At 46.9% G+C, this 27,680-nt stretch overlaps 1 protein-coding gene across 1 annotated transcript in view; it reads left to right on the top strand.

Annotated features, from left to right (window-relative positions):
- Positions 1–27,680, top strand: part of CLPB (ClpB family mitochondrial disaggregase) — a 129,867-nt gene that overhangs the window by 12,617 nt on the left and 89,570 nt on the right. Inside the window, exons 3-4 of the mRNA XM_067466428.1 lie at positions 7,660–7,746; positions 20,365–20,468. Of these exons, the coding sequence (XP_067322529.1) occupies positions 7,660–7,746; positions 20,365–20,468 (191 nt within the window). The remainder of the gene's footprint in view (positions 1–7,659; positions 7,747–20,364; positions 20,469–27,680) is intronic.

Here is a 27,680-nt window from a genome sequence, read left to right on the forward strand (position 1 = left end):
GTCTATATATCTGTGGAATGGCCAGGGTGGGACAAAGAACTCTTGTCTGTTGGAGGAAAGTGTGAATGTTTCAGCTGAGCACCTTGATTAGCATTTGATTGCCTGGCAGTGCCTGGGGCAATCTTTTGTTGAGAGGTGATTAGATGTGCCTGATTGCTTCCCCTCTGTTGTTTTGCTATTATAATTTTAGAGCTTTTTAATACTGGGAGCCAGATTGTGTTCAATGTATTGTCGATGGCTAAATGCTAATCAAGGTGGTCAGTTGAAACATTCACACCTAGCTCCAACAGACAAGAGTCCTTTGTCCCACCCTGGTCATTCCACAGATATATAAACCCATTTTCCTACTTCCAACAGACCTCACTACTTCTGAGGATGCTTGCCATAGATGCAGGCGAAACGTCAGGAGAAATGCCTCTAGAGCATGGCCATATAGCCCGGAAAAACCTACAACAATCCAGATTTTGCTCATTTTCATGGTTTCCTCCTTTTGTTGAAATTGTCCACATGCTTCTTGTGGATTTCAATGGCTTCTCTGTGTGGTCTTTACAAAGATTATGTTTTGCTTCAAAACTTGTTGTTGTTGTTGTACCTTGTAATTGGGCAATTATAATTCTTAATAGCAGTAAGAAGAAAAATATGTTGCTTTTACCTCTGGATCAGATGCTCAGCCACCTGTGCGCATGCGTCCCCTTTCACGAATGCTCAGCTCTTTGGTAGCCATTGAACGGAGCTCTTCTGGCCTTCCTTGGTTAACATCCAAGCCAACATTCTTAAAAGATTGATCAGGGGTTCTTTTTATTTAATTAGCAATAGAATGCCCCCTTGGAAAAGACATTTGGTTGTCTAGGAGCTGAACAATGGTCGTCACTTTATCGATTTGTGGTGATTAAATCAGGCTGGGGATAGATATATTAATGATAATCGCAAGTGCCCCAAACATAAAGTTCAGCTGTTTTTCAAAGCTGCTAAGTTGCCTGAGCCCAATGTGCTGATTTTTACAAAATGCCCCTAATTGAAATGTCGATGGGAGTGGTGGTGCTCCTGGATGCTGCGGCGGTGGCTTTGCGCGGTTTGCGCCTCCGTTCTTGGAAAGAGCCTGGAGCAATGTACCTGTTGTCCCTGTGTGCAGGCGTCAGAAACTCTCGCACGACTCTCCCATCATTCCCAGTTACCTGACCACTGGTCACTGACCATGTTGCATTTGCCCAAGACCTTTGGAAGACGTCACGTTAGAGAGTGCCGTTTTCGTCAAATTTTCTGTGAAGAGCAGCCAAAACTAGCATGAAGAGATCACAACCGTCCAGTTGGATCTTCCTCTGCCGAGAAGGAACATGCCATCAAAGCCCTCCCGACAGGTGGCCATCCAGTCTCAGCTTAAAAGTCTCCAGAGATGGGTATTACAGCAATTCCCAGACAGTCAAACAGCTCTTAGCACCATAGAATCATAGAATCATGGAATCAAAGAGTTGGAAGAGACCTCATAGGCCATCCAGTCCAACCCCATTCTGCCAAGAAGCAGGAATATTGCATTCAAATCACCCCTGACAGATGGCCATCCAGCCTCTGTTTAAAAGCTTCCAAAGAAGGAGCCTCCACCACACTCCGGGGCAGAGAGTTCCACTGCTGAACGGCTCTCACAGTCAGGAAGTTCTTCCTCATGTTCAGATGGAATCTCCTCTCTTGTAGTTTGAAGCCATGGCTCCATTGCGCCCTAGTCTCCAGGGAAGCAGAAAACAAGCTTGTTCCCTCCTCCTCCCTGTGGCTTCCTCTCACATACTGATACATGGCTATCATATCCCCTCTCAGCCTTCTCTTCTTCAGGCTAAACATGCCCAGCTCCTTAAGCCACTCCTCATAGGGTTTGTTCTCCAGACCTTTTATCATTTTAGTCACTCTTCTCTGGACACATTCCAGCTTGTCAATATCTCTCTTGAATTGTGGTGCCCAGAATTGGACACAATATTCCAGATGTGGTCTAACCAAAGCGGAATAGAGCATGGGGAGCATGACTTCCCTAGATCTAGACACTATGCTCCTATTGATGCAGGCCAAAATCCCATTGGCTTTTTTTGCCGCCACATCACATTGTTGGCTCATGTTTAACTTGTTGTCCACGAGGAAGTTGTCCACGAGGAAGGAACTTGTTGTCCACCAGGAAGTTCTTCCTAATGTTTGGGTGGAATGCCTACAATTTCAACCTGTTGGTCCATTGCCTCCTAGACCCCTTCCACACACCTGAATATATCCCACATTTTCTGCTTTGGACTGGAATACATGGCAGTGTGGACTCAGATAACCCAGTTCAAAGCAGATATTGTGGGATTTTCTGCCTTGATATTCTGGATTACATGGCTGTGTGGAAGGATCCAAAGTCTTTGGAAAACAAGATTTCTCCTCAACATGGCATCCTTTTTCAGTATTTAAACCTGAGTCTCAGCTTTCTCTTCTCCAAGCTAAATATCACCAGCTCTCTCAGCTTCTCCTCACAGGGATTCATAGTTTCCAGACCTTTCGTCTCTCTCCTCTGTTTTTCCATCTTGTCCATATTATCCTTCTTGAATTACTTTCCCCAGAACTGGACACAGGGTTTGTCTAAGTGAGGTCTGACCAAAGTCGAAGAGGAGAGGGGAGCTATGACTTTCCTCAATCTTGGAATGATGAGGGTTGAATGAAAAATAATGCCTCCACCTTCGTAACTCTTCAACAGATGGCAGTACCGGTATGCGGCAGATACTGGCTTGTTCAGTAGACTCTCATCTACAGTTCCATTTTGGCAGGAAGCCTTAGCATTGAACGGTTGTGTTGTTAAAGTGCAAATTATGGAACACTGCACAGACGGTCGGTCAATGCGAATTAAGCCACGTGCAGTCATTGAATTCTTGACAGCAGAAGGTGTCACCCCAAAGGAGATTCCTCAGAGAATGCAAGCTGTTTATGGTGATTGTGTTGATGTGAATACTGTTTGTCTTTGGGCGAGTAATTTTAAAGATGTTGAGGTGACACCTTCTGCTGTCAAGAAATCAGTGACTGCATGTTGCTTAAGTCACATTGACGATCGTCTACGCAGAGTTCCATACTTCACACTTTAATAACAAAACCATTCAATGCTAAGGCTTCCTCCCAGAATGGAACTGTAGAGGAAAGTCTACTGAACAAGCCAGTACCTGCCGCATACCAGTACTGCATCTGTTGAAGAGTTACGAAGGTGGAGGCATTACTTTTCATTTTACATTGATCGACCGTCTGCGCAGGGTTCCATACTTTGCACTTTAATAACACAACTGTTCAATGGTAAGGCTTCCTGCCAAAATGGAACTGTAGAGGAGAGTCTACTGAACAAGCCAGTACCTGACGCATACCAGTACTGCCATCTGTTGAGGAGTTACGAAGGTGGAGGCATTTTCATTTTACATTGACCAACCATCTGCACAGGGTTCCATACTTTGCATTTTAACAACACAACCGTTCAATGCTAAGGCTTCCTGCCAAAATGGAACTGTAGAGGAGAGTCTACTGAACTCTCCTCTACAGTTAGGCTGTTAGGAATTGTGGGAGTTGAAGTCCAAAACACCCGGAGGGCCAAAGTTTGCCCATGCCTGCTGCAGACCGTTCTGCTCCATGGCGTTTGAGAGCTTCCAGATGGAGGAAAGAGGTGCCTGGTCACACTTCAGCAGGTGACGTACAACGTCTGGCAAACCACGTCCACCCTCCAGGCGCTGTTTGTGCTGTAAACAGCCCCATCTGCCCTGCCGACATCCGATCAGGCCTTCTCCAAAAGGCCTGGGGCTACCTGTCACTTAACTCCTTTAGAGGAAGTTTTTTTTAACAAACATGTTTGGTCCTCAAAGCAACCTGCAGCAGAGAATCGGAAACGTTTGGATCTTTTGGGAAGACAGACTCCCGGCATCTGACCGTGACCCAGAAACCTGAAGGAGAATGCCTTCCCTTCCTCCATGTTCCTTCTGGCCTCTCTCCCTAAATATGTCTGGAGTTCCCCTTCCCTTGGCTCAGAATGGAATCAGCAGTCAAGGAAGCAGAAGAAGGGGACTTGGAAGGTTTAACTAGGAAGAAACAAGCCACAACATTTCAAGATACGTATCATGGAATATTAAAGTCAGGACAGTCCATGCCATTGTGTTTCCCATTTCTGTATGGTTGTGAAAGCTGAACAGTGAAGAAATAGGAAGATAATACACTTGGGTTGTTGTTGGTTTTTTCGGGCTATATGGCCATGTTCTAAAGGCATTCTCTCCTGACATTTCGCCTGCATCTATGGCAAGCATCCTCAGAGGTAGTGAGGTCTGTTGGAACTAGGGAAAATGGGTTTATATATCTGTGGAATGACCAGGGTGGGACAAAGAACTCTTGTTTGTTGGAGCCAGGTGTGAATGTTTCAACTGGCCACCTTGATTAGCATTTGATGGCCTGGCAGTTGTTTGGTGTGGCTTGTTAGTGCCTGGGGCAATCTTTTGTTGAGATGTGATTAGATGTCCCTGATTGTTTTCTCTGCTGTTGTGCTGTTGTAATTTTAGAGTTTTTTAATACTGGTAGCCAGATAATAAACTTGGTTCTTGTAGGTTTTTTCGGGCTATAGAGCCATGTTCTAGAGGCATTTCTCCTGATGTTTCGCCTGCATCTATGGCAAGCATCCTCAGAGGTAGTGAGGTCTCTTGGAATTAGGACAATGGGTTTATATATCTGTGGAATGGCTGGGGTGGGGCAAAGAGCTTTTCTCTGCTGGAACTAGGTGTGAATGTTTCAACTGACCACCTTCATTAGCATTTGAAGGCCTGCCTGAGCCTGGTAAAATCTCTTGCTGAGAGGTGTTAAGATGTGCCTGGTTGTTTCCTCTCTGTTGTTTTGCTGTTGTAATTTTAGAGTTTTTTTAATACTGGTAGCCAGATCTTGTTCATTTTCATGGTCTCTTCCTTTCTGTTGAAATTGTCCACATGTTTGTGGATTTCAATGGCTTCTCTGTGTAGTCTGACATGGTGGTTGTTGGTGTGGTCCAGCATTTCTGTGTTCTCAAATAATATGCTGTGTCCAGGCTGGTTCATCAGGTGCTCTGCTATGGCTGATTTCTCTGGTTGAACTAGTCTGCAGTGCCTTTCATGTTCCTTGATGCGTGTCTGGGCAATGCTGCGTTTGGTGGTCCCTATGTAGACTTGTCCACAGCTGCATGGAACACGGTAGACTCCTGCAGAGGTGAGAGGATCCCTCTTGTCCTTTGCTGAACGTAGCATTTGTTGGATTTTCTTGTTGGGTTTGTAGATGGTTTGTATGTTGTGTTTCCTCATCAGCTTCCGTCTGTGGTCAGTGGTTCCCTTGATGTATGGCAGGAACACTTTTCCTCTGGGTGGATCTTCATCTTGACTCTCATGGCTTGTTCTTGGTCTTGCAGCTCTTCTGATGTCTGAGGTGGAGTCTCCATTGGCCTGGAGAGCCCAGTTGAGGTGGTTCAGTTCATCTTGGAGGAGGTGGGGTTCGCAGATTCTTTTTGCACGGTCTGCCAGGGCTTTAATGGGGCTTCTTTTTTGACTTGGGTGATGGTTGGAGTTTTTATGTAGATATCTATCTGTGTGTGTGGGCTTTCTGTATACAGTGTGACCCAATTGTTGATCTGGTTTGCGGATGACTAGGACATCTAGAAAAGGCAGTCTTCCTTCATTTTCCTTTTCCATTGTGAATTGGATTTTTGGGTGGATGCTGTTAAGATGGTCCAGGAACCTGTTGAGTTCTTCTTCTCCATGGCTCCAAATGGTGAAAGTGTCATCCACATATCTGAACCATATAGTGGGCTTTTTGGTTGCTGTCTCCAGGGCTTGTTTTTCAAAGTGTTCCATGTAGAAGTTAGCTATGACCGGGCTGAGAGGGCTCTGATTAAGAACTGCTCAATCAGCTTCGACATACGACAACAGCTATGTAAATCGGAAGCCCTTCCACCCAGGCTTTATGGACTTCCAAAAATCCATAAGGACTCCACCCTACTCAAACCCATCGTGAGTGCCATTGGAGCCCCCACATACGACCTAGCAAAATTTCTTGCTGCACAGTTACAAAGCCATATTGGGCTCACTACACACTACATCAAGGACTCAGCCCACTTCATTGAAAAAATCAGCAATCTCAAGCTAAATACCAACGACAAACTGATCAGCTTCGATGTGGTATCTCTATTTACCATGGTCCCGGTAGCAGACACCATGGCACTCATCAACCAGAGGTTCCCAGAAGACATCACGGCTCTGTTTCACCATTGCCTCACCACCAGTTACTTTCAGTGGGACAATGAATTCTACGAACAGAAAGATGGAGTAGCTATGGGGAGCCCTCTCAGTCCGGTCATAGCTAACTCTATAGCCCGAAAAAACCTACAAGAACCTAGTGATTCCAGCCATGAAAGCCTTCGACAATACATAGATAATAAACTTGTTTGAAATGTGGGGCTAAAAAGACCAATAAATGAGCCCTGAAGCAAATCAAGCCTGGACTCTCCCTGGAAACCAAAAGGACTCTGTCTCGTTTTAGGCACTTCATGGGAAAATAGGAATTTCTAAAAAAAAAAAAACCCCTATGATGTTTGGAGGGGTAGAAGTCAGCATGAAATGGTGGAGAGACTATGTCAAGGAGTCGCCCTAGGGCTGAGAGTGGCGGTTAATAAGTGCAAGTAATAAATAAATAAATAAATAAATAAGGATGCCATTGAATTCCTGAATTTGCAAGACCCGAGGACAGGAGAACTCAGCGATTTGATTGCTAGGTCTCAAAACTAACTTAGCAGTGGTGAACAACATTAGTAGAGAACCAGAGGGTTGTAATAACTGGTGTCTCTGGGCAAGAAGGAGGCAAGACCTGGCTGTGTAAACCCAAACTCCTGCCTTTGTTGGCATTCTCCTCAACTTTAGAATTGTAGACCTCCTAAGAAAGCCTGTTCTTAGCCATTCTACTCAGGTTTTCCAAGTTCAGGACAGCAAGCAAGATGTTTTGCTGCTGCCCTCCACTTTTCCCAACATTCTTCTCTTCTCTTTTTGTCATCTTGACTTCCTGGGAGAGGTTACGCTAGACTTGTTCCTAGATTCACTGATAAGCACAAAGACCAGAACAGTAAACTGGGCATAGAAAGTCTAAAGGAGTCGAAATGGATTCTGCCATCTGCTCATCAGTCTAGTTTAAATCCATAGCTTTTGTTGTTGTTTATTTGTTCAGTTGCTTCCAACTCTTGTTGCCCTCCTGAACCATCCCAGGCCAGAGTTCCTTGTTTGCCGTAGCCACCCCCATCTCCTTCAAGGTCAAGCCAGTCCCGTCAAGGATCCCATCCAGAATCCTAGATGCTCTCGACTGTATTATAGGCTCTGTTTCAGCTGTGACAATCCAAAAAGGCATATTTCTCCACATTCTGGACATTCTTGCCTGCAGCATTTGGGGAAAAGGGACCAAGGTCAGATCTAGTTTGTGTTTGTGCCTTCATATTGCCTGTTGACTTATGGCAACCCCATACATTTCATAGGATTTTTTAAGACAAAGAATACTCAGTGGAATTTTTGCCATTTTTTTCCCTCTGAGGTGGATGTAAGTGAATTGGGAAGGAGAGGAAGAAGGAGGATGGGAGACTTATCTTGCTAATGGACATATGTTTTCTCTCTTCTTTGGTCTCAGGTTGTTGAAGGAAGGGGTCAGCGTCAACTCCCGACACAAATTGGGCTGGACAGCTCTGATGGTCGCAGCTATAAACCGAAACACAACGTAAGTTGTTGCTTCTTTTCCTCTAAGGTGGATATCAGCTTTTTTTAAAAAAAATGTGGGTTTCCCACTTCCAAAGAGGTCCTTGCTAGCAAATGTAGAGGGCTGACTGTAATTATACTAATCACAACCAAGCATCTGAGATCCCAGAAGCTTTGCTAAAATGTTATATTTACCTAGACAGCAATATGGACAACACATGCCACCCCGAGTTAGAAACATCCAACTTAAAACAAACCTACAAGAACCTTCAGGTCCTTGGAAATGAGGGCTTTCCAGAGATGCTTCCATCAGACATTTAATGCAATTCCATACATTCCCAAACAGTTCAGCAGGTAGAATTATGCTACAGGCAGATTTTTAGCCTCGCAAGGGTCTTGTGTCCCTAACCACATCAGATGTGGAGGGCGGACCAAAGACTCCAGGAATGAAAATCACACCAAATCAGCTAACTCGGAAGTTTCTCAAAGCAGACAAGAGCAAAGCAGACAGCAATCTCCCAAAGCGGACAAAAGCAAAGTCCTGGAGGCTACTCCCTTGAAGCACAAAAGCCCTGTACTCTTGTGCTAGCGCTCCCTCTGGCACTTACTCTTAAAATGGCTGTTCGTATGTCAAAGCAAAATCCTGGTTGAGCAGTGGGCCTTAACTCAAAATGTCCTTAAGTTGGGATGCTGTTAAGTAGAGATTCCACCGTACTTACTTACTTAGGCGTTCCCTCATTGTCCGAGTAGGATAATCTTCCAGGGTGGGTCCGTAGGTGACTGTGGAGCCCTATTCTTGACCTGCATCTTTCCCGCAGTGAGAGCATTGGTTTCCAGGTGGAAGGCAGTCTCGGTCGGGGTTGGCTTGTCACGCCTTCCTCTTGGCACATTTCTCTCTTTCACTCTCTGTTCATGCCTCTTCAAACTCTACAGCACTGCTGGTCACAGCTGACCTCCAGCTGGAGCGCTCACAGGCAAGGGCTTCCCAGTTCTTGATGTCTATGCCAGAGTTTTTAAGATTGGCTTTGAGCCCATCTTTAAATCTCTTTTCCTGTCCTCCAACTTTCCATTTTCCATTCTTGAGTAGAGCAACTGCTTTGGGATACAGTGGTCGGGCATGTGGACAACGTGGCCGGTCCAGCGGAGTTGATGGCGGAGGACCATCGCTTCAGTGCTGGTGGTCTTTGCTTCTTCCAGCACGCTAGCATTTGTCCGCTTGTCTTCCCAAGAGATTTGCAGGATTTTCTGGAGGCAGCGCTGATGGAATCATTCCAGGAGTTGCATGTGACATCTGTAGACCGTCTACGTTTCGCAGGTGTATAGCAGGGTTGGGAGGACAAGCACCTTGGTATCCCTGCGGATGTCCCGGTCCTCAAACACTCTCTGCTTCATTTGGAAAAATGTTGCACTCGCAGAGCTCAGGCCGTGTTGTATTTCAGTGCCAATGTTGATGTCTGTAGACAGTCCACATTTTGCAGGTGTATAGCAGGGTTGGAAGGACAATCACTTCATAAACAAGCACCTTGGTGTCCCAACAGATGTCCCAGTCCTCAAACACTCTCTGCTTCATTCGGAAAAATGCTGCGCTCGCAGAGCTCAGGCGGTGTTGTATTTCGGTTTCGATGTTGACTTTGGTGGAGAGGTGGCTGCCAAGGTAGCAGAAATGGCCAACATTTTCTAATGTGACACCATTAAGCTGTACCTCTGGCATTGGAGAGGGATTGGCTGGTGACTGCTATATGAAATAATATCGTAATAGTAATAATAATAATATAGACTGCATGGGTGCAACACAGATGTAAGGGTATGCATTGGCAGGGGGTTGGACTAGAGCAGGCATGGCCAAACTTCAGCCGTCCCTCCACGTGATTTGGACTTCAACTCCCACCATTCCTAACAGCCTCAGGCCCTTTCCCTTTCCCCCTCAGCCTTGACTGCTGGAAGAGCACTTTGGTTTCACTGAGGTTCCACTGTACCTCAGGGGTATTAGCTTATCTCTCCCAATGTGGTGTCATCTGGCCTTGAAGACTTGAATTTGTTGAAAGTAGATAGGTACTCCGGTTTTGCCCCTTGATCTATTATTCTGTGCTACATTTCCCCACCTGCCACCGCTGCTCCATCCTCCTCAAGTGGTGCCCTGTCAACCTTTTGGGGAAAGAAGACTGAGGCCAAGAAGGTGCCGAGGAGTTCTGCCTTTTCTCTGTCCCCTGTTTGCATTTTGCCATCACCTGTACGCAGCAGTTCTACCATTCCCTTGGCCTCTTTTTGCTACAGACAACACCAAAGAAGCCCCTTGGATTATCTTTAACCTCTTTGGCAAGCCTCAGCTCTTTCTGTGCTGTGGAACTTGGGAAGTCTGATCTGGCCACAGTGGTCCACGCTCTTGTTGCATCCCAAATAGATTACTGCAACGCACTCTAAGTGGGGTTGCCCTTGAAGACTATTCGGAAACTTCAACTGGTCCAGCAAGCAGCAGCCAGATTACCCACCGGAGCGTCATATAGGGAGCACAGCACCCCCTGCTGTGTCAGCTCCACTGGCTGCCGGTTCAGTTCCAAGCACAATTCAAGGTGCTGGTTTTGACCTACAAAACCCTGTACGGTTCCGGTCCAGCGTATCTGTCCGAACGCATCTCCCTCTACGTCCCACCCCGGAGTTTGAGATCATCTGGGGAGGCCCTGCTCTCGACCCCACCACTATCACAAGTGAGGTTGGCGGGGACGAGGAGCAGGGCCTTCTCAGTGGTGGGCCCTCACCTGTGGAACTCACTCCCGGGGGAAATTAGGTCATCAACATCCCTCCTCTCCTTCAGGAGGAAATTAAAAACGTGGTTGTGGGACCAGGCCTTCGGGCAATCTGACAACTAGATAAGGACAATCAGGACTGACAAAGTGGAAATGGAATTTGGACTATGAAATGACGAACGCTGAGATGAAATCGGTTTTATTGGTTTTATTGTTGTAATGAAGAAACTGATTGTTAATTGTTTAATTGCTGCTATATTGTTTTTATTCTACTGTTATGTTGATGCCGGCATCGAATTGTGCCTTTGTAAGCCGCCCTGAGTCCCCCTCTGGTTTGAGAAGGGCGGGGTAGAAGTAACCGAAATAAATATTTATTTATTTATTTATTTATTTGCTATACTTGTATACTGCTGTTTCTCAGCCTAGCTGGCGACTCAATGCGGTTTACAACAAAATACAACAATCAACAGTATACAATTTAAAACCATAAAAGCATGATACACAATATTCGCACATCAATAACAATCCAATGCATCTCCTGACTAAAATCGTGATCCAGTTTCGTCGTCCATATTACCAATCCTTTAATCATTACATTCATTGCACCGAATTAACCAAATGCCTGTTCGAACATCCAGGTTTTTAATCTTCTACGGAACACCATCAGCGAGGGGGCTGATCTTACCTCCATGGGAAGGGCGTTCCAGAGCCGAGGGGCCACCACAGAAAAGGCCCTGTCTCTCGTCCCCGCCAGCCGCACCTGTGAAGCAGGCGGGATAGAGAGCAGGGCCTCCCCAGAAGATCTTAGGGTCCTGGTGGGCTGATAGGCCGAGATACGTTCGGATAGGTAGGTTGGGCCAGAACTGTTTAGGGCTTTAAAGGTCAACGCCAGCACTTTGAATTGAGCCTGGTATCAAATCGGCAGCCAGTGGAGCTGGTGCAGCAGAGGAGTTGTATGCTCCCTGCGCTCCGCTCCTGTTAGTATCATGGCCGCCGAACGTTGGACTAATTGGAGCTTCCGGGCCGTCTTCAAAGGCAGCCCCACGTAGAGAGCGTTGCAGTAGTCTAAACGGGATGTATAGATAAATGAATAAATAAATAAATAATGGAATGGGATAAAAAATTAGATCCAGGCTCCGAACATATTTTGCTGCCACGTCTCTGCGAGATCGGTCCTGCAGAGCAGATTGGCCTTTGTCTTTTGGGGCCCTGAATTTTTCGTTCCGACCTGCCCTTGCAGCTTCCCAGGACAATGTCCTCCCTCCTCGTAACCTTTCAAGGCAACTCTTCAATGCGTTCGGTCTACAACTAAATTGAATTAGCCTTTTTATTTAGAAGCGCGGCGAAGGCCGGAGAGGGAGAAATCCAATTTTCGGAAACGTGGGACCGCCCGCCGCTCGGGACGGGGCTTTGATGTTACAACCTCTCAGGGGCGCTTTGCTTAGTCACAAGTTCATAAGCACCAAAAAAGGGCCTAATGATTTGAGAAAACACCGGATTAAACCCTTCGCACAAAGGCCGCGTATCCGCTCTCGGGCGAGGCGATGGGGGATCCGTGTGCCCAGTTCGTGTGTGGCGCAAACTTTGATGTGCGACATGACAAGCCGACCTCAGGAGCTCCTTAAGAGGAGAGGAGGCGGCCCCGGCCGGCCCTGTTTGCTTAACTTTGATGTGCGATGTCCGAGCGGCAAGACAGGTCTGCAGAGCGGCTCCCGATGGACGGACCCTTTGCCGATGGACAATGGCCGGGGCACAATGGCCGGCTACAGAGTGTGACGGTTGTTGACCATTCCGAGTGACCGGTGGACCGGAACAAGGGTTTTAGAAGCACAAAGAAGACACAGAGGAGGAGGGCGCAAGGAGAAAGAAAGGCACAATCCGTGCCCCCAGATGTTTTCTGCTTCCATAAAACTTTCGGGGCCATTTCTGCGCAGAAAGGCTTTGCCTCGGGCTGAACCCCAGGCGGCTTCTTGGTTGAGAGCCAATGCAAAATTCTTTGTGGGAGTGGCTGCGTCATCTAATCACCTTCTCATTTCTTTGCGTTTTAAAGAAGGTTATTGACTCGATGGCCCTCGGAGGCCAGCCTTCCCGAAGATCCCAAAATGCTGATAGAGTCAACAGAATCACTTTCCGCTCCAGCGGTCAGGGGCTGGCTGACCCTCCTCTTTGGCCACTCCGTTCCCATTAAATCCCTGGGACCCAGATTGTTTGCTCTGACCATCTCCTGCGGAGTCCAGCTGCACCCCGAGGCTTTTCGTGACTCCTGTTTGCTCCTGGAAACCTGACACAAAAAAGGAATGGTCACAAGCTAGGTTTTTTAATAGAAGACATGCCTTGGTTTTGTTACTGGGTGTCAGTTGAACCAGGGAAACGTTTGGGGCATTTATAGAAACCTAGATTTGGAAGGGACCTCAGAAGCCATCCAGCCCCACCCCATTCGGATATCACTTGCTAGATGAAATCTAAGATGTCTTGCCTTTACCATTCACAGATTAATCCAAGCAAACTTCAACTTAGAATCATAGAATCCTAGTTTTGGAAGAGACCCCAAGGGTCACCCAATCCCAACTCCCTTCTGCCAGACAGCAGTAATCTATATTCTATACCTATAATCATAGAATCAAAGAGTTGGAAGAGACCTCCTGGGCCATCCAGTCCAACCCCCTTCTGCCAAGAAGCAGGAATATTGCATTCAAATCACCTCTGACAGATGGCCATCCAGCCTCTGCTTAAAAGCTTCCAAAGAAGGAGCCTCCACCACACTCCGGGGCAGAGAGTTCCACTGCTGAACGGCTCTCACAGTCAGGAAGTTCTTCCTCATGTTCAGATGGAATCTATAATCTATAAATGCTCTGTGTGTAATGAGTACCTTAAAAACAAAAGAACCAATGAACGAAATAATACCAAATTTGGCAACAAAACATCTCACAACACAAGGAGTGGCCATCACTCAAAAAATTATGATTTTGTCATTTGAGAGTTGTAGTTGCTGGGATTTATAGTTCACCTATAATCAAAGAGCATTCTGAACTCCACCAACGATGGAATTGAACCAAACTTGGCACACAGGACTCCCCTGACCAACAAAAAAACACTAGAAGGGTTTGGTGGGCATTGACCTTGAGATTTGGATCATAGAATCATAGAACCAAAGAGTTGGAAGAGACCTCCTGGGCCATCCAGTCCAACCCTATTCTGCCAAGAAGCAGGAATATTTCATTCAAATCACCCCTGACAGATGGCCATCCAGCCTCTGCTTAAAAGCTTCCAAAGAAGGAGCCTCCACCACACTCCGGGGCAGAGAGTTCCACTGCCAAATGGCTCTCACAGTCAGGAAGTTCTTCCTAATGTTCAGGTGGAATCTCCTCTCTTGTAGTTTGAAGCCATTGTTCCGCGTCCTAGTCTGCAAGGAAGCAAAAAGGAAGCTTGCTCCCTTCTCTCTATGACTTCCCCTCCAATCTTTACCCATGGCTCTCCTCACGTCTCCTGTCAGCCTTCTCTTCGGCAGACTAAACGTGCCCAGAGCTTTCAGCCGCTCCTCATGAGAATTGTTCTCCAGACCCTTGATCCTTCGAGTCGCCTTCCTCTGGACACCTTCCAGCTTGTCAATATCTCCCTTCATTGGAGTGAAGGAGATGAGAGGCAAAGATGAAGTCCTTTGGCCACATCAGGAGAAGACAGGAAAGCTTAGAGAAGAGAAGGATGCTGGGGAAGATGGAAGGAATAAGGAAGAGGGGCCAAACAAGGGCAAGATGGATGGATGGCATCCTTGAAGTGACAAGATTGACTTTGAAGGAGCTGGGGGTGGTGATGGCTGACAGGGAGTTCTGGCGTGGACTGGTCGAGTCAGAAGCGACTGAACGAATGAACAACAAAAAAACTTCAGGAAGAACTTCCTGATGGTAAGAGCTGTTCAATGGAGAACTCTACTTCTGCTTTGGAGTCTGGTGGACTGTTTCCTTCTCTGGAGGCTTTCAAGCATAGGTTGGAAGACCATCAGTCGAGAGGGCTTGGAGGGTATCTTTCTGAAAGGCAGAAGTTGTTTGGCCAGGGGGGTCCTTAGCGTCTCTACAACTCTTAAGGTGATTTTATGTGTGAGCAATGCCTATGTACACATCACCGTTTGGAAAGAGAGAAAGACTAGGAATGCTTTTCTTCTGTGATCTTGCCTAATTCGTGAAGAAACCGAAGTCTCCCCCTGCCTCAGTTTCCCTCTTCGATGCCTCCAATTCCGACGTGGCCACCCTCCCCTCCGCGAAATGCATTATTCAGCAGGCTGGCTCTGCGAGCTGCAATAACTTGTGATTGAGCTGCTGCTGCTCAACCGCCTCGTCGTTCCCGGTCTGAGCGGGGCTTTAATTTGCTGATCAGCTCTTAATTGCATTAGCGGCCAGGCCTCCTCATCTGCAGGCAGATAAATCTGCATTGACCCCGGAGGGCAGCCTTCCACGAAAGTTCACCAGGCAGCCCAATCAATGGGAGGAAGGGCTTTCGGATGGGTCTGGCCAGGTGATGTTCCAGGAGGGGCTCCCAAAGAAGCCCAGGAAAATGGGTGCACAGTCCACGGCCCTGATCATAAAGAACTACCTACGGAAGGGACGCCAACGGTCATCAATATCCCTGTAGCCTTGTCTAATAAGCCTGGATCTCTCCTCACTTGCATAGGTCCAGGTCTAAACCAGGGCTGCCTTTGAAGAAGGCCCAGAAACCTTTTCACTGTGGTTGTCTGTTTCCTTGCTGAGCATCAGAAGCATCCTTGCAGCCGTGGCATGGTGGCCAGTGGAGTTCTAGGTGCAATTCAGTACACAAGGGCTAAACTGCTTGGGTTAAGAGAGGTAAAGGTCTTTTCCTCGTTTCTATAGGTCTCTGAGGAATGGTTCCTCAGTAAGAGAGAAATGGCTTTTGAGAATGTGCTGCAGAAGAGAAGGTTCCTACTAAATCCAGAGAGAGCCCGAAGCTGCTGTCTATCTGTGGTCTTCAGAGCCCTCTCGAGATCCTATTGAGTTCCATTTGGTCTGAATGGGGGTAGGGAAAAGGCAGAACTACTTAATGCCTTCTTTGCCTCAGTCTTCTCACAAAAAGAAAGTCATCTTCAACCTCAGCAAGATGGAGTGGATGAGGGATTAGAGGACATCCAACCCCAAATTGGGAAAGAAGTTGTCCAGGAATACTTGGCCGCTCTAAATGAGTCCAAGTCCCCTTTCAGGGCCAGATCAACTACACCCCAGAGTATTGAAGGAACTAGCGGAAGTCATTTCGGAGCCATTGACAACTATCTTTGAGAGTTCTTGGAGAACGGGAGAAGTTCCAGCAGATTGGAGGAGGGCCAATGTGGTCCCAATCTTCAAGAAGGGAAAAAAGGATGACCCAAACAACTACCGTCCGGTCAGCCTCACGTCGATACCGGGCAAGATTCTGGAAAAGATTGTGAAGGAAGTGGTCTGCAAACACTTAGAAACAAATGCAGTCATTGCTAATAGTCAACATGGATTTATCAAAAACAAGTCATGCCAGACTAATCTGATCTCTTTCTTCGATAGAGCTACAAGCTGGGTAGATGCGGGGAATGCCGTGGATGTAGCGTACCTGGATTTCAGTAAGGCCTTCTTTGACAAGGTCCCCCATGACCTTCTGGCAAGGAAACTAGTCCAATGTGGGCTAGGCAAAACTACGGTGAGGTGGATCTGGAATTGGTTAAATGGATGAATCCAGAGGGTGATTCTCCCCAAGGCTTCCTCTTCATCTTGGAAAGAAGTGACGAGTGGAGTGCCGCAGGGTTCCCTTCTTCGCCCAGTCCTGTTCAACATCTTCATTAATGACTTAGATAAAGGGTTAGAAGACATGATCATCAAGTTTGCAGACACCAAATGGGGAGGGAGAGCCAAGACTCCAGAGGACAGGAGCAGGATTCAAAGGGATCTTGACAGATTAGAGAGATGGGCCAAAACTAACACAATGAAGTTCAACAGTGACAAATGCAAGATACTCCACTTTGGCAGAAAAAACGAAATGCAAAGATACAGAATGGGGGACAATGCCTGGCTCGAGAGCAGTACGTGTGAAAAAGATCTTGGAGTCCTCGTGGACAACAAGTTAAACATGAGCCAACAATGTGATGTGGCGGCAAAAAAAGCCAATGGGATTTTGGCCTGCATCAAGAGGAGCATAGTGTCTAGATCTAGGGAAGTCATGCTCCCCATGCTCCATTCCGCTTTAGTTAGACCACACCTGGAATATTGTGTCCAATTCTGGGCACCACAATTGAAGAGAGATCTTGACAAGCTGGAAGGTGTCCAGAGGAGGGCTACTCGAATGATCAAGGGTCTGGAGAACAAGCCCTATGAGGAGCGACTTAAGGAGCTGGGCATGTTTAGCCTGAAGAAGAGAAGGCTGAGAGGAGAAATGATAGCCATGTATAAATATGTGAGAGGAAGCCACAGGGAGGAGGAGGGAGCAAGCTTGTTTTCTGCTTCCTTGGAGACTAGGACGCAATGGAACAATGGCTTCAAACTACAAGAGAGGAGATTCCATCTGAACACGAGGAAGAACTTCCTGACTGTGAGAGCCGTTCAGCAGTGGAACTCTCTGCCCCAGAGTGTGGTGGAGGCTCCTTCTTTGGAAGCTTTTACATAGAGGCTGGATGGCCATCTGTCGGGGGTGCTTTGAATGCAATATTCCTGCTTCTTGGCAGAATGGGGTTGGACTGGATGGCCCATGAGGTCTCTTCCAACTCTAGGATTCTATGATTCTGCCTCTTACATATATAGAAGAAAGATGTGGTCTCCAAAGAACATGTGTCCACTTGACAGGTGGAAAAACTGAGGCCCAAAAGGCCCACATTTTGCCCTCTTTCCTTTTTCACATAACTTTCCTTCATTCTCTGGAGGCCAAAGACTTGCTTCCTTGTCCACCAGCACACTCTCTGTTATTAATGCTTTCTATTGGCATACCAAATTTGCCTTGTTGTGACCCTTTTGTGACTTATCACAGGGATAGAAACACAGCAAATAAATAAAAATGGCTTCTTAATGGCTGTTTCGCTTCTCGTTCACCTTTGCAAAGGCTAATCGGCTTGAAAGTTGGAACACGTTTTGCTACCTGCAAATTGGACGGAGCGATCGATATCTGCGATTGCTCAAATGTCAGGCCGGCTTTGGGAAAGGGAGAGGCGGCAACCAACGCAAGCTTTCCCGGAGGCAGGAAGGCCTGCTGTTTTGCTAGACATTGCAAACTGCCATGGAAATGGCCTTTTGGAGTCTCTTTCGCTCACAGCAAACTCAGGCCTTTCACTTCTGCTCTCCAGCCATCTCTGTGGGCCTGGTTTCCAGTGTCAAAAAATCTCGCAAATCTCTCCCATCAATAAGACCAGCAGCATAAACCTCTACAGCAGTGGATCTCAACCTTCCTAATGCCGCGACCCCTTAATAAAGTTCTTCATGTTGTGTTGATCCCCAACCATAAAATTATTTCCATTGCTATTTCATAACTAATTTTGCAACTATTATGTATCGTCATATGAATATCTGATATGCAAGGATGTATTTACATTCATTGGACTAATTTTGGCACACATACCTGATATGCCCAAATTTGAGGATTGATTTCATAGAATCATAGAATCATAGAATCATAGAGTTGGAAGAGACCTCATGGGCCATCCAGTCCAACCCCCTGCCAAGAAGCAGGAATATTGCATTCAAATCACCCCTGACAGATGGCCATCCAGCCTCTGCTTAAAAGCTTCCAAAGAAGGAGCCTCCACCACACTCCGGGGCAGAGAGTTCCACTGCTGAACGGCTCTCACAGTCAGGAAGTTCTTCCTAATGTTCAGATGGAATCTCCTCTCTTGTAGTTTGAAGCCATTGTTCCGCGTCCTAGTCTCCAAGAAAGCAGAAAACAAGCTTGCTCCCTCCTCCCTGTGGCTTCCTCTCACATATTTATACATGGCTATCATATCTCCTCTCAGCCTTCTCTTCTTCAGGCTAAACATGCCCAGTTCCCTAAGCCGCTCCTCATAGGGCTTGTTCTCCAGACCCTTGATCATTTGAGTCGCCCTCCTCTGGACACATTCCAGCTTGTCAATATCTCTCTTGAATTGTGGTGCCCAGAATTGGACACAATATTCCAGATGTGGTCTAACCAAAGCAGAATAGAGGGGTAGCATTACTTCCTTAGATCTAGACACTATGCTCCTATTGATGCATATTGATTTTGTCATTTGAGAGTTGTAGTTGCTGGGTTTTATAGTTCACCTAAACCAAAGAGCATTCTGAACTCCACCAACGATGGAATTGAACGAAACGTGGCACAAAGAACTCCCATGACCAAGAGAAAATATTGGAATGGTTTGGTGGGCACTGACCTTGAGTTTTGGAGTTGTAGTTCACCTACAGCAAGAGAGCACTGTAGATTCAAACAATGATGGATGTGGACCAAACTTGGCACAAATACTCAATATGTCCAAATGTGAACACTAGTAGAATGTATTGTCGAAGGCTTTCATGGCTGGAATCACTAGGTTCTTGTAGGTTTTTACGGGCTATAGGGCCATGTTCTAGAGGCATTTGAAAATGGCAAGGAGAAATGCCTCTAGAATGCCTCTAGAACATGGCCCTATAGCCCGTAAAAACCTACAAGAACCTAACACTAGTAGTTTTTGGGGGAAATAGACCTTGACGTTTGGAAGTTGTAGTTGCTGGGATGTATAGTTCGCCTACAATCAAAGAATATTCTGAACCCCACCAATGACAGAATTGGGGCAGACTTCCCACACAGAACCCCCATGACCAACAGAAAATACTGGGCTTTCTAATGGTCTTTGTCGACCCCTCTGACACCCCCTCATGACCCCTCTCGGGGTCCTGACCCCCAGGTTGAGAACCACTCCTCTACAGAAATCTCTCACCCAACCAATATGGGTTTAGGCAACACGTGAGGATGGCCTTCATGAAGTAAATTAAGATGCTTGTTAATTAAAACACATACACAAGTTGAGCATCCCTTCTCCAAAATGCTTGGGACCAGAAGTGTTTGGGATCTCAGGTTAATGAATACTTGTATTTTCTTATACATCCATCATGGAGAAGGGACCCAAGTCTGAACACAATGTTCATTTATGTTTTGTATTTTTATATAATGGTGTGGCGGCAAAAAGCCAATGGGATTTTGGCCTGCATCAAGAGGAGCCTAGTGTCTAGATCTAGGGAAGTCATGCTCCCCATGCTCTATTCCGCTTTGGTTAGACCACACCTGGAATATTGTGTCCAATTCTGGGCACCACAATTCAAGAGAGATATTGACAAGCTGGAATGTGTCCAGAGGAGGGTGACTAAAATGATCAAGGGTCTGAAGAACAAGCCCTATGAGGAGTGGCTTAAGGAGCTGGGCATGTTTAGCCTGAAGAAGAGAAGGATGAGACGAGATATCAGGAGAGTCATGTATAAATATGTGAGAGGAAGCCACAGGGAGGAGGGAGCAAGCTTGTTTTCTGCTTCCCTGGAGACTAGGACGCAATGGAACAATGGCTTCAAACTACAAGAGAGGAGATTCCATCTGAACATGAGGAAGAACTTCCTGACTGAGAGCCGTTCAGCAGTGGAACTCTCTGCCCCGGAGTGTGGTGGAGGCTCCTTCTTTGGAAGCTTTTAAGCAGAGGCTGGATGGCCATCTGTCAGGGGTGCTTTGAATGCAATATTCCTGCTTCTTGGAAGGATGGGGTTGGACTGGATGGCCCACGAGGTCTCTTCCAACTCTTTGATTCTATGATTCTCAGTCCCCAAATGTATACATGGGGAGGGGTGGCTGCACTTCTTTTCTTGCCATTTCCAAATTCTTCATTAGCACCTTCTGTAATAGATGCAACTGTTCGTTTTCATTATTGTGTCTTTTTTCGACAGGGTGGTAACGCTCCTCCTTGCAGCCGGAGCCGACCCCAACCTGGGAGACGAGTTCAGCAGTGTCTATGAAACTGCCAAAGAGAAAGGACTCCATTCCCTGGAAGGTAACTAAATGCTATGTTTGTTCTTGTTCTTCCCTCTGGAGTAGGCGTGGGCCAATTTGGACCCTTCCTCCAAGTGCTTTGGACTGCAACTCCCATGGGATCATGAAGGCTGTAGTTCTACAAGGCCTTGAGCCTTTTCTTCCAAAGAGTGCGGATTCCTCACCAAACTACATAACCCAGGATGCCATGCCATTGAGCTGTGACAATTAAATTACAGATATCATCCATCAAATAGAAGCTCCAGGTGCAGCTCCTGAAGCAGCTTCCCTTTTTGCTTTGTCTCTGCATTAAGATGGCCGTATGATGCAAATATAAATAAAAGTTTCTTATTTACTAGCCATCCCCTGCCACGCATTGCTGTGGCCCAGTCCATGTATATGTGTTTTGTGTGTGTATATATGTGTGTGTATATATTTGTGTATTTGCACACACGCATATATAAATACTAGCTGTGCCCTGCCACGCGTTGCTGTGGCCTATAGTAAAACTTATCAAAGTTAAGGTAGATATCTGGACTATTATGTGTGTGCAGCGGCGGGGGGAATGATGGAGCGTGGGGTTGTGTGTGTGTGTGCGGCGGCGAGGGAGTGATGGAGCGTGGGATTGCGTGTGTGTGTGCGGCGACGGGGGGAGTGATGGAGCATGGGGTTGCGTGTGTGTGTGCAGCGGCGGGGGGAGTGGGGTTGCGTGTGTGTGGCGGTGGAGGGAGTGATGGAGCGTGGGGTTGCGTGTGTGTGTGTGCGGCGGCAGGGGAGTGATGTAGCGTGGGGTTGTGTGTGTGCGGCGGCGGGGGGAATGATGGAGCCTGGGGTTGCGTGTGTGTGTGCGGCGGTGGGGGGAGTGGGGTTGTGTGTGTGTGTGTGCGGCGGCGGGGGGAGTTGGGTCGCGTGTGTGTGTGCGGCGGCGGGGGAGTGATGGAGCGTGGGGTTGCGTGTGTGTGTGCGGCGGCGGGGGGAGTGAGGTTGCGTGTGTGTGGCGGCAGAGGGAGTGATGGAGCGTGGGGTTGCGTGTGTGTGTGCGGCGGTGGGGGGAGTGATGGAGCGTGGGGTTGCGTGTGTGTGTGTGGCGGCGGGGGGAGTGATGGAGCGTGGGGTTGCGTGTGTGTGTGCGGCGGTGGGGGGAGTGATGGAGCGTGGGGTTGCGTGTGTGTGTGCAGCGGCGGGGGGAATGATGGAGCCTGGGGTTGTGTGTGTGTGTGCGGCGGCAGGGGGAGTGGGTTTGCGTGTGTGTGTGTGGCGGCGGGGGGAGTGATGGAGCGTGGGGCGGCGGGGGGAGTGATGGAGCGTGGGGTTGTGTGTGTGTGTGCGGTGGCGGGGGGAGTGATGGAGCGTGGGGTTGTGTGTGTGTGCGGCAGGGGGTGTGTGTGTGCGGGAAGCGGCGCGGCGGGGCTTGGAGTGGGCATGGCTTCTGCAGAGGGAACGTTGGCCGGAAGGCTGTGTGCGCGCGCCAGGGAACTTGCGGCTGGGCACCAATGCGCATGCTCAGTTGTTTTGCCATTTTGTGAGTGTGTTGTTGTGTTGTTTTTCATTTTGAGTAGATATGTTTGTACCTTGTGGGTTGTGTTATGGGCATGGGAATTTTGGTTAAGTTTCGTTGGGGGGTTTGTGAGTTTTGTTGTTTTGCCGTTTTGTGAGTGTGTTGTTGTGTTGTTTTTCATTTTGAGTAGATATGTTTGTACCTTGTGGGTTGTGTTATGGGCATGGGAATTTTGGTTAAGTTTCGTTGGTTTTTTTTTAGTTTTGTTGTTTTGCCGTTTTGTGAGTGTGTTGTTGTGTTGTTTTTCATTTTGAGTAGATATGTTTGTACCTTGTGGGTTGTGTTATGGGCATGGGAATTTTGGTTAAGTTTCGTTGGTGGGTTGTGGAGTTTTGCTGTCCGGTTGAACCAACCTAACAGATTTATATATATAGGTGTGTGTGTGTGTGTGTGGTTTTGCACATGCGTTGTAATATATATATTTTTATCGTTTTGGCTTAAGTCTCTTCCACTGTCTTTTCCAGTGTTTTTATGAGTGATGGTCACTCATTGGCCTGATAGGTGTCTTGTGTCCAAATTTGGTGTCAATTCACCCAATGGTTTTTGAGTTATGTTAATTCCACAAACAAACATGTGGGTTCTGTGTGAGAGGTTTTGCCCAATTCTATTGTTGGTAGGGTCCAGAATGCTCTGTGATTGTAGGCGAACTATAAAACCCAGCAACTACAACTCCCAAATGCCAAGGTTCTATTTTCCCCAAACTCCACCAGTGTTCACATTTGGGCACATTGCGTATCTGTGGGAAATGCAGCTATTACAAGTACATTTCAAAATAAAAATAGATACCAATAAAATTACATTAATTGAGTCATAAGGACGTGAAATGTTTTTGAATATTTACATAAAACTGTAATTTGAGATAAGACTGTCCAACTCTGATTAAATCATTATTATAACCTTTTTCAATGTAAATGTACTTACATATCCTTCCAACAATAATAGAGTAAAATAGGAAATGTAATAATAATAATAATAAAGTAAAATAATGGAACTGCAATAATAATAGCAATAACAGAGTAAAACAATAAATGTAATAACCATAGAATCATAGAATCCTAGAGTTGGAAGAGACCTCCTGGGCCATCCAGTCCAACCCCATTCTGCCAAGGAGCAGGAATATTGCATTCAAAGCACCCCTGACAGATGGCCATCCAGACTCTGCTTAAAAGCTTCCAAAGAAGGAGCCTCCACCACACTCCCTCCGGGGCAGAGAGTTCCACTGCTGAACGGCTCTCACAGTCAGGAAGTTCTTCCTCATGTTCAGATGGAATCTCCTCTCTTGTAGTTTGAAGCCATTGTTCCCGTGCGTCCTAGTCTCCAAGGAAGCAGAAACCAAGCTTGCTCCCTCCTCCTCCCTGTGGCTTCCTCTCACATATTTATACATGGCTCTCATATCCCCTCTCAGCCTTCTCTTCTTCAGGCTAAACATGCCCAGCTCCTTAAGCCGCTCCTCATAGGGCTTGTTCTCCAGACCCTTGATCATTTTAGTCGCCCTCCTCTGGACACATTCCAGCTTGTCAACATCTCTCTTGAATTGTGGTGCCCGGAATTGGACACAATATTTCAGGTGTGGTCTCACCAAGGCAGAATAGAGCATGGGGAGCATGACTTCCCTAGATCTAGACACTATGCTCCTCTTGATGCAGGCCAAAATCCCATTGGCTTTTTTTGCCGCCACATCCCATTGTTGGCTCATGTTTAACTTGTTGTCCACGAGGACAAGTTAAATAACAAATATAATAATAATAATAATAATAATAATAAAGTAAAATAATGGAAATGCAATAATAATAGCAGTAACAGAGTAAAATAATAACTGTAATAATAAAGTAAAATAATAAATGTAATAATAATAATAATAATAGGGTAAATACTGTAGAGTAAAATAATAAATGCAATACTAATAAAGTAAAATAATAAATGTAATAATATTAAAGAGAGTAAAATAATACATGAAATAAAAATAATACTAATAACAGAGTAAAAGAATAAATAACTTTGACTCGAGTATAAGCCGAGGGGAGTTTTTTCAGCCTAAAAAGGGGGCTGAAAAACTAATTATTATTATTAAACTCGGACCAAAAGCTCATGCTAGGAAGGGGAGCCTGGGTGGGAAGCCACCTCTCCCAATAATGGGCCGAAAGAAAACTGATCTTTTAGCCCCGAAAACAAATATCTGCCCTCCTGATTGTGGGAGGCTCAGTAGAAAGGGTCCGGGGGATACGAAATGGATCAAGTTTTACCCTAAATGCACACTACTCACAACCACTTTTTGGATGAGGAAGAAAGTAGCTGGAGCGGAGGAAAATTAAGACACTCTGGGGGAAGTTGCATTATATATATATTTTTGTTTGTTTGACATGTTTTATTAAAAAGTATAAATTCACTTTTTTGAAAAAAGGAGGAGAGAAAGGCCGCGTGCACAGAAGAGAAGACCTGCCTTTGTTTTATGGGGTTATTTTTTTTAACGATTTGCATATTTTGTATATAAATATATTTTTTCATAAAAACATCCAAACGGGGAGGAGGAGAAGGGGGGGGGGCACGCCAGGCAGAAAGGCAAGGAGGCCGGGGCCGGTGTTGCGAATATATTAGAGACATTTATATGGATGGCAGGGAGGGGAGACGGCGAACGGAGAGCCTTTGCAGGCTCCTCGGTGATGGATGGCGGAGGAGGCTCCCCTTGACGCTTTATTGAGTTTCCGATGATTATCTCTCGCGGAGACATTTTTTACAGATGACGGGCGAGCTGTCATGGTGGACCATGGGGGGAACCGCCACCCAGCAATAATAACGCTTTAATCTTTTTACGGCGCCGCTCCCTAGTATCTCAGATTCATCTTCCCTGACACCAGCCACTTGATTATCCGGTAGGCAAAAGAGGGGCGTAAATAAATATCCCAGACCCAAAAATCCTGGACCGGGAAGGAAGGCAGGAACCTGTTGGCTTCAGCCCTGCCTCCATCCTCCTCCTCCTCCTCCTCCGGGCCTGACGTCCATCAGCCTTGATGCCAACCAACCAATGGGAGAAGGGCTCCCCTATTCGTTTCAAAATTGGAGATTTGGCTCCAATCATAACTGGGATGCTTCTCTTTCTTGCTTTTTTGGAATCAGGAAGAGGACTCAGATGCTCTTTTCAGGCAGGCTGAAGAGGAGAGGTCGAAAGTGAAGGGCCATCAACATTTCTCTATACAGAGCAAATAGGGTTGGGGGGGGGGTGACCCTGTAGCTCAGGCATGGGCAAACTTGGGCCCTCCCTCCAGGTGTTTTGGACTCCGACTCCCACAATTCCTAACAGCCATAGGCTGTTAGGAATTGTGGGAGTCGGAGTCCAAAACACCTGGAGGGAGGGCTCAAATTTGCCCATGCCTGCCTTAGGATTACTGGTAAGTTGGAAACAATTCAAACTACAAATCCCATCCCTGAGACTAGCATGGGCAGCATCACCCTATTATTAAACTGCCATGGCTCAATGCAAGGGGATATTGGGATGTGTAGTTTTGGTGAGGCACTGGGACTCTTTGACCTGGCAAACTACAACTCCCAAGATATATAAACCCATTTTTCCTACTTCCAACAGACCTTCTCAACCTCTGAGGATGCTTGCCATAGATGCAGGCGAAACGTCAGGAGAAATTCCTCTAGAACATGGCTCTATAGCCCGAAAAAACCCACAAGAACCTACTCCCAAGATTGTATACACATTATTTTTGAGTTCTGTTAATCCCACAAATGAATGAGCATTACATTTTTATTTATATAGATAGGTTAAACATTGTAAACATCAGATTTTAATGCAGGCCTTGTTTAAAGTGCTGAACTCTACAGTTTAATCCAGGATCTGTCCAAGGTTCTGAACGCCAGATTTCAGTGCAGGCCTTCTCCGAGCTGCTGAGCTTTGGACGTTGAAGACCATTCAAAAACTGAGTCGCCTGCGGGCTGATATGGGCGGGATATAACTACTCAATCCGATCCAAAATTTTCAGCAATAATTTGGCAAACCTAAAATGCTCTAAGAATGTAAGACAAAAACAAATCCGGCCCAAAATTTACAATAGAACATTGGCAATCCCAAAGATTACCCATATTACAACTTCACAATCAATTCGGCCTGAAAATAATAGGAATATATTGGCGATTCCAAAAAAAAATCCTCCCGACAAGATACAACTGAGATGTCAGGATGGTGGTCCTTCTGGGCTAAGGGTGGTGCTGTTCAATGCCAGGTCGGTAAATGGGAAGTCCTCCATTATTCGAGATCTAATTCAGGAGGAACAGGCCGACCTGGCATGTATAACGGAGACCTGGCTGGATGAGGGGGGAGGTGTGAACCTCTCCCAGCTTTGCCCACCAGGTTACTCTGTCCAGCACCAGCCAAGGCCCGGAGGGCGGGGAGGAGGAGTGGCAGTGGTCTATAAGGTTTGTATTCCCCTAATCAGGTGCCCCATCCCACAATCATCTACATTTGAGTGTGCCGGCTTCAGGTTAGGTGACCGGGACAGGATAGGGATTCTGTTAGTGTACCGACCACCCCGCTGCACGACAGTCTCCCTTCCTGAGCTAGCAGGAGTGGTCTCGGACATGGCGTTGAGCTCCCAGCGGCTTATAGTCCTGGGGGATTTCAATGTTCATGCCGAGACTGCTCTGTCAGGTGCAGCTCAGGACTTTATGGCCACCATGACAACCATGGGCCTGTCCCAACTAGTATCTGGTCCCACCCATATCGCTGGGCACACACTGGATTTGGTCTTTTCGCAGGGATGGGGTGATAGTATCGGGGTGGAGGAGCTAACCATCGCTCCTTTGTCATGGACCGATCACCACCTGATTAGGTTTAGACTGACTGCTCCTCCCAACCTCCGCAGGGGTGGTGGACCCATTAGAATGGTCCGCCCCAGGAGACTTATGGATCCTAGTGGTTTCCTGACGGCTCTTGGGGAATTTCCCACCTCCCTGGCTGGCGACCCTGTCGATGCCTTGGTCTCTCACTGGAACACCGAGATGACTAGGGCAATCGACACAATCGCTCCAGAACGCCCCCTCTCGAGTAACCGAGCTAACCCGGCTTCTTGGTTTACTGAGGAGCTGGCAGCAATGAAGCGAAAGAAGAGGTGGCTAGAGCGCGTGTGGCGCAGTAACCCGACTAAATCAACCCAAACACATCTGAATACCTTCTTAAGGTCCTACGGTGTGGCAATAGAGGCAGCACAAAAAACATCTTTCGCTGCTAATATTGCATCTGCGAAGAATCGTCCAGCTGAGCTCTTTCGAGTTGTCAGGGGTCTGTTAAATCCGCCGAAAAGCGAGATCCCTGACAGCTCTGGAGCTCGCTGTGAAGCGTTTGCTCGATTTTTCGTAGATAAAATTGGGCGGATTCGGTCGGGTTTTGACACCACTTTACCTGCAGTCTCTGAGAATGTAACGAGAGCATCTGCTTGTCAAGTTTTGTTGGATTCTTTTCAATTAGTTCAGCTTGAGGATGTGGACAGGATCCTTGGAGAGGTGCGGCCTACCACATGCATCCTAGACCCCTGTCCATCCTGGCTTATAAAAGAAGCCAGAGGGGGTTTGGCGGAGTGGGTGAAGGTGGTGGTTAATGCCTCCTTACAGGAGGGCAAGATTCCAGCGAGTCTAAAACAGGCTATTATCAAACCGCTGTTGAAAAAACCATCACTG

The sequence above is a fragment of the Anolis sagrei genome, chromosome 3, assembly GCF_037176765.1.
Source record: "Anolis sagrei isolate rAnoSag1 chromosome 3, rAnoSag1.mat, whole genome shotgun sequence".
Lineage (NCBI taxonomy): Eukaryota > Metazoa > Chordata > Lepidosauria > Squamata > Dactyloidae > Anolis > Anolis sagrei.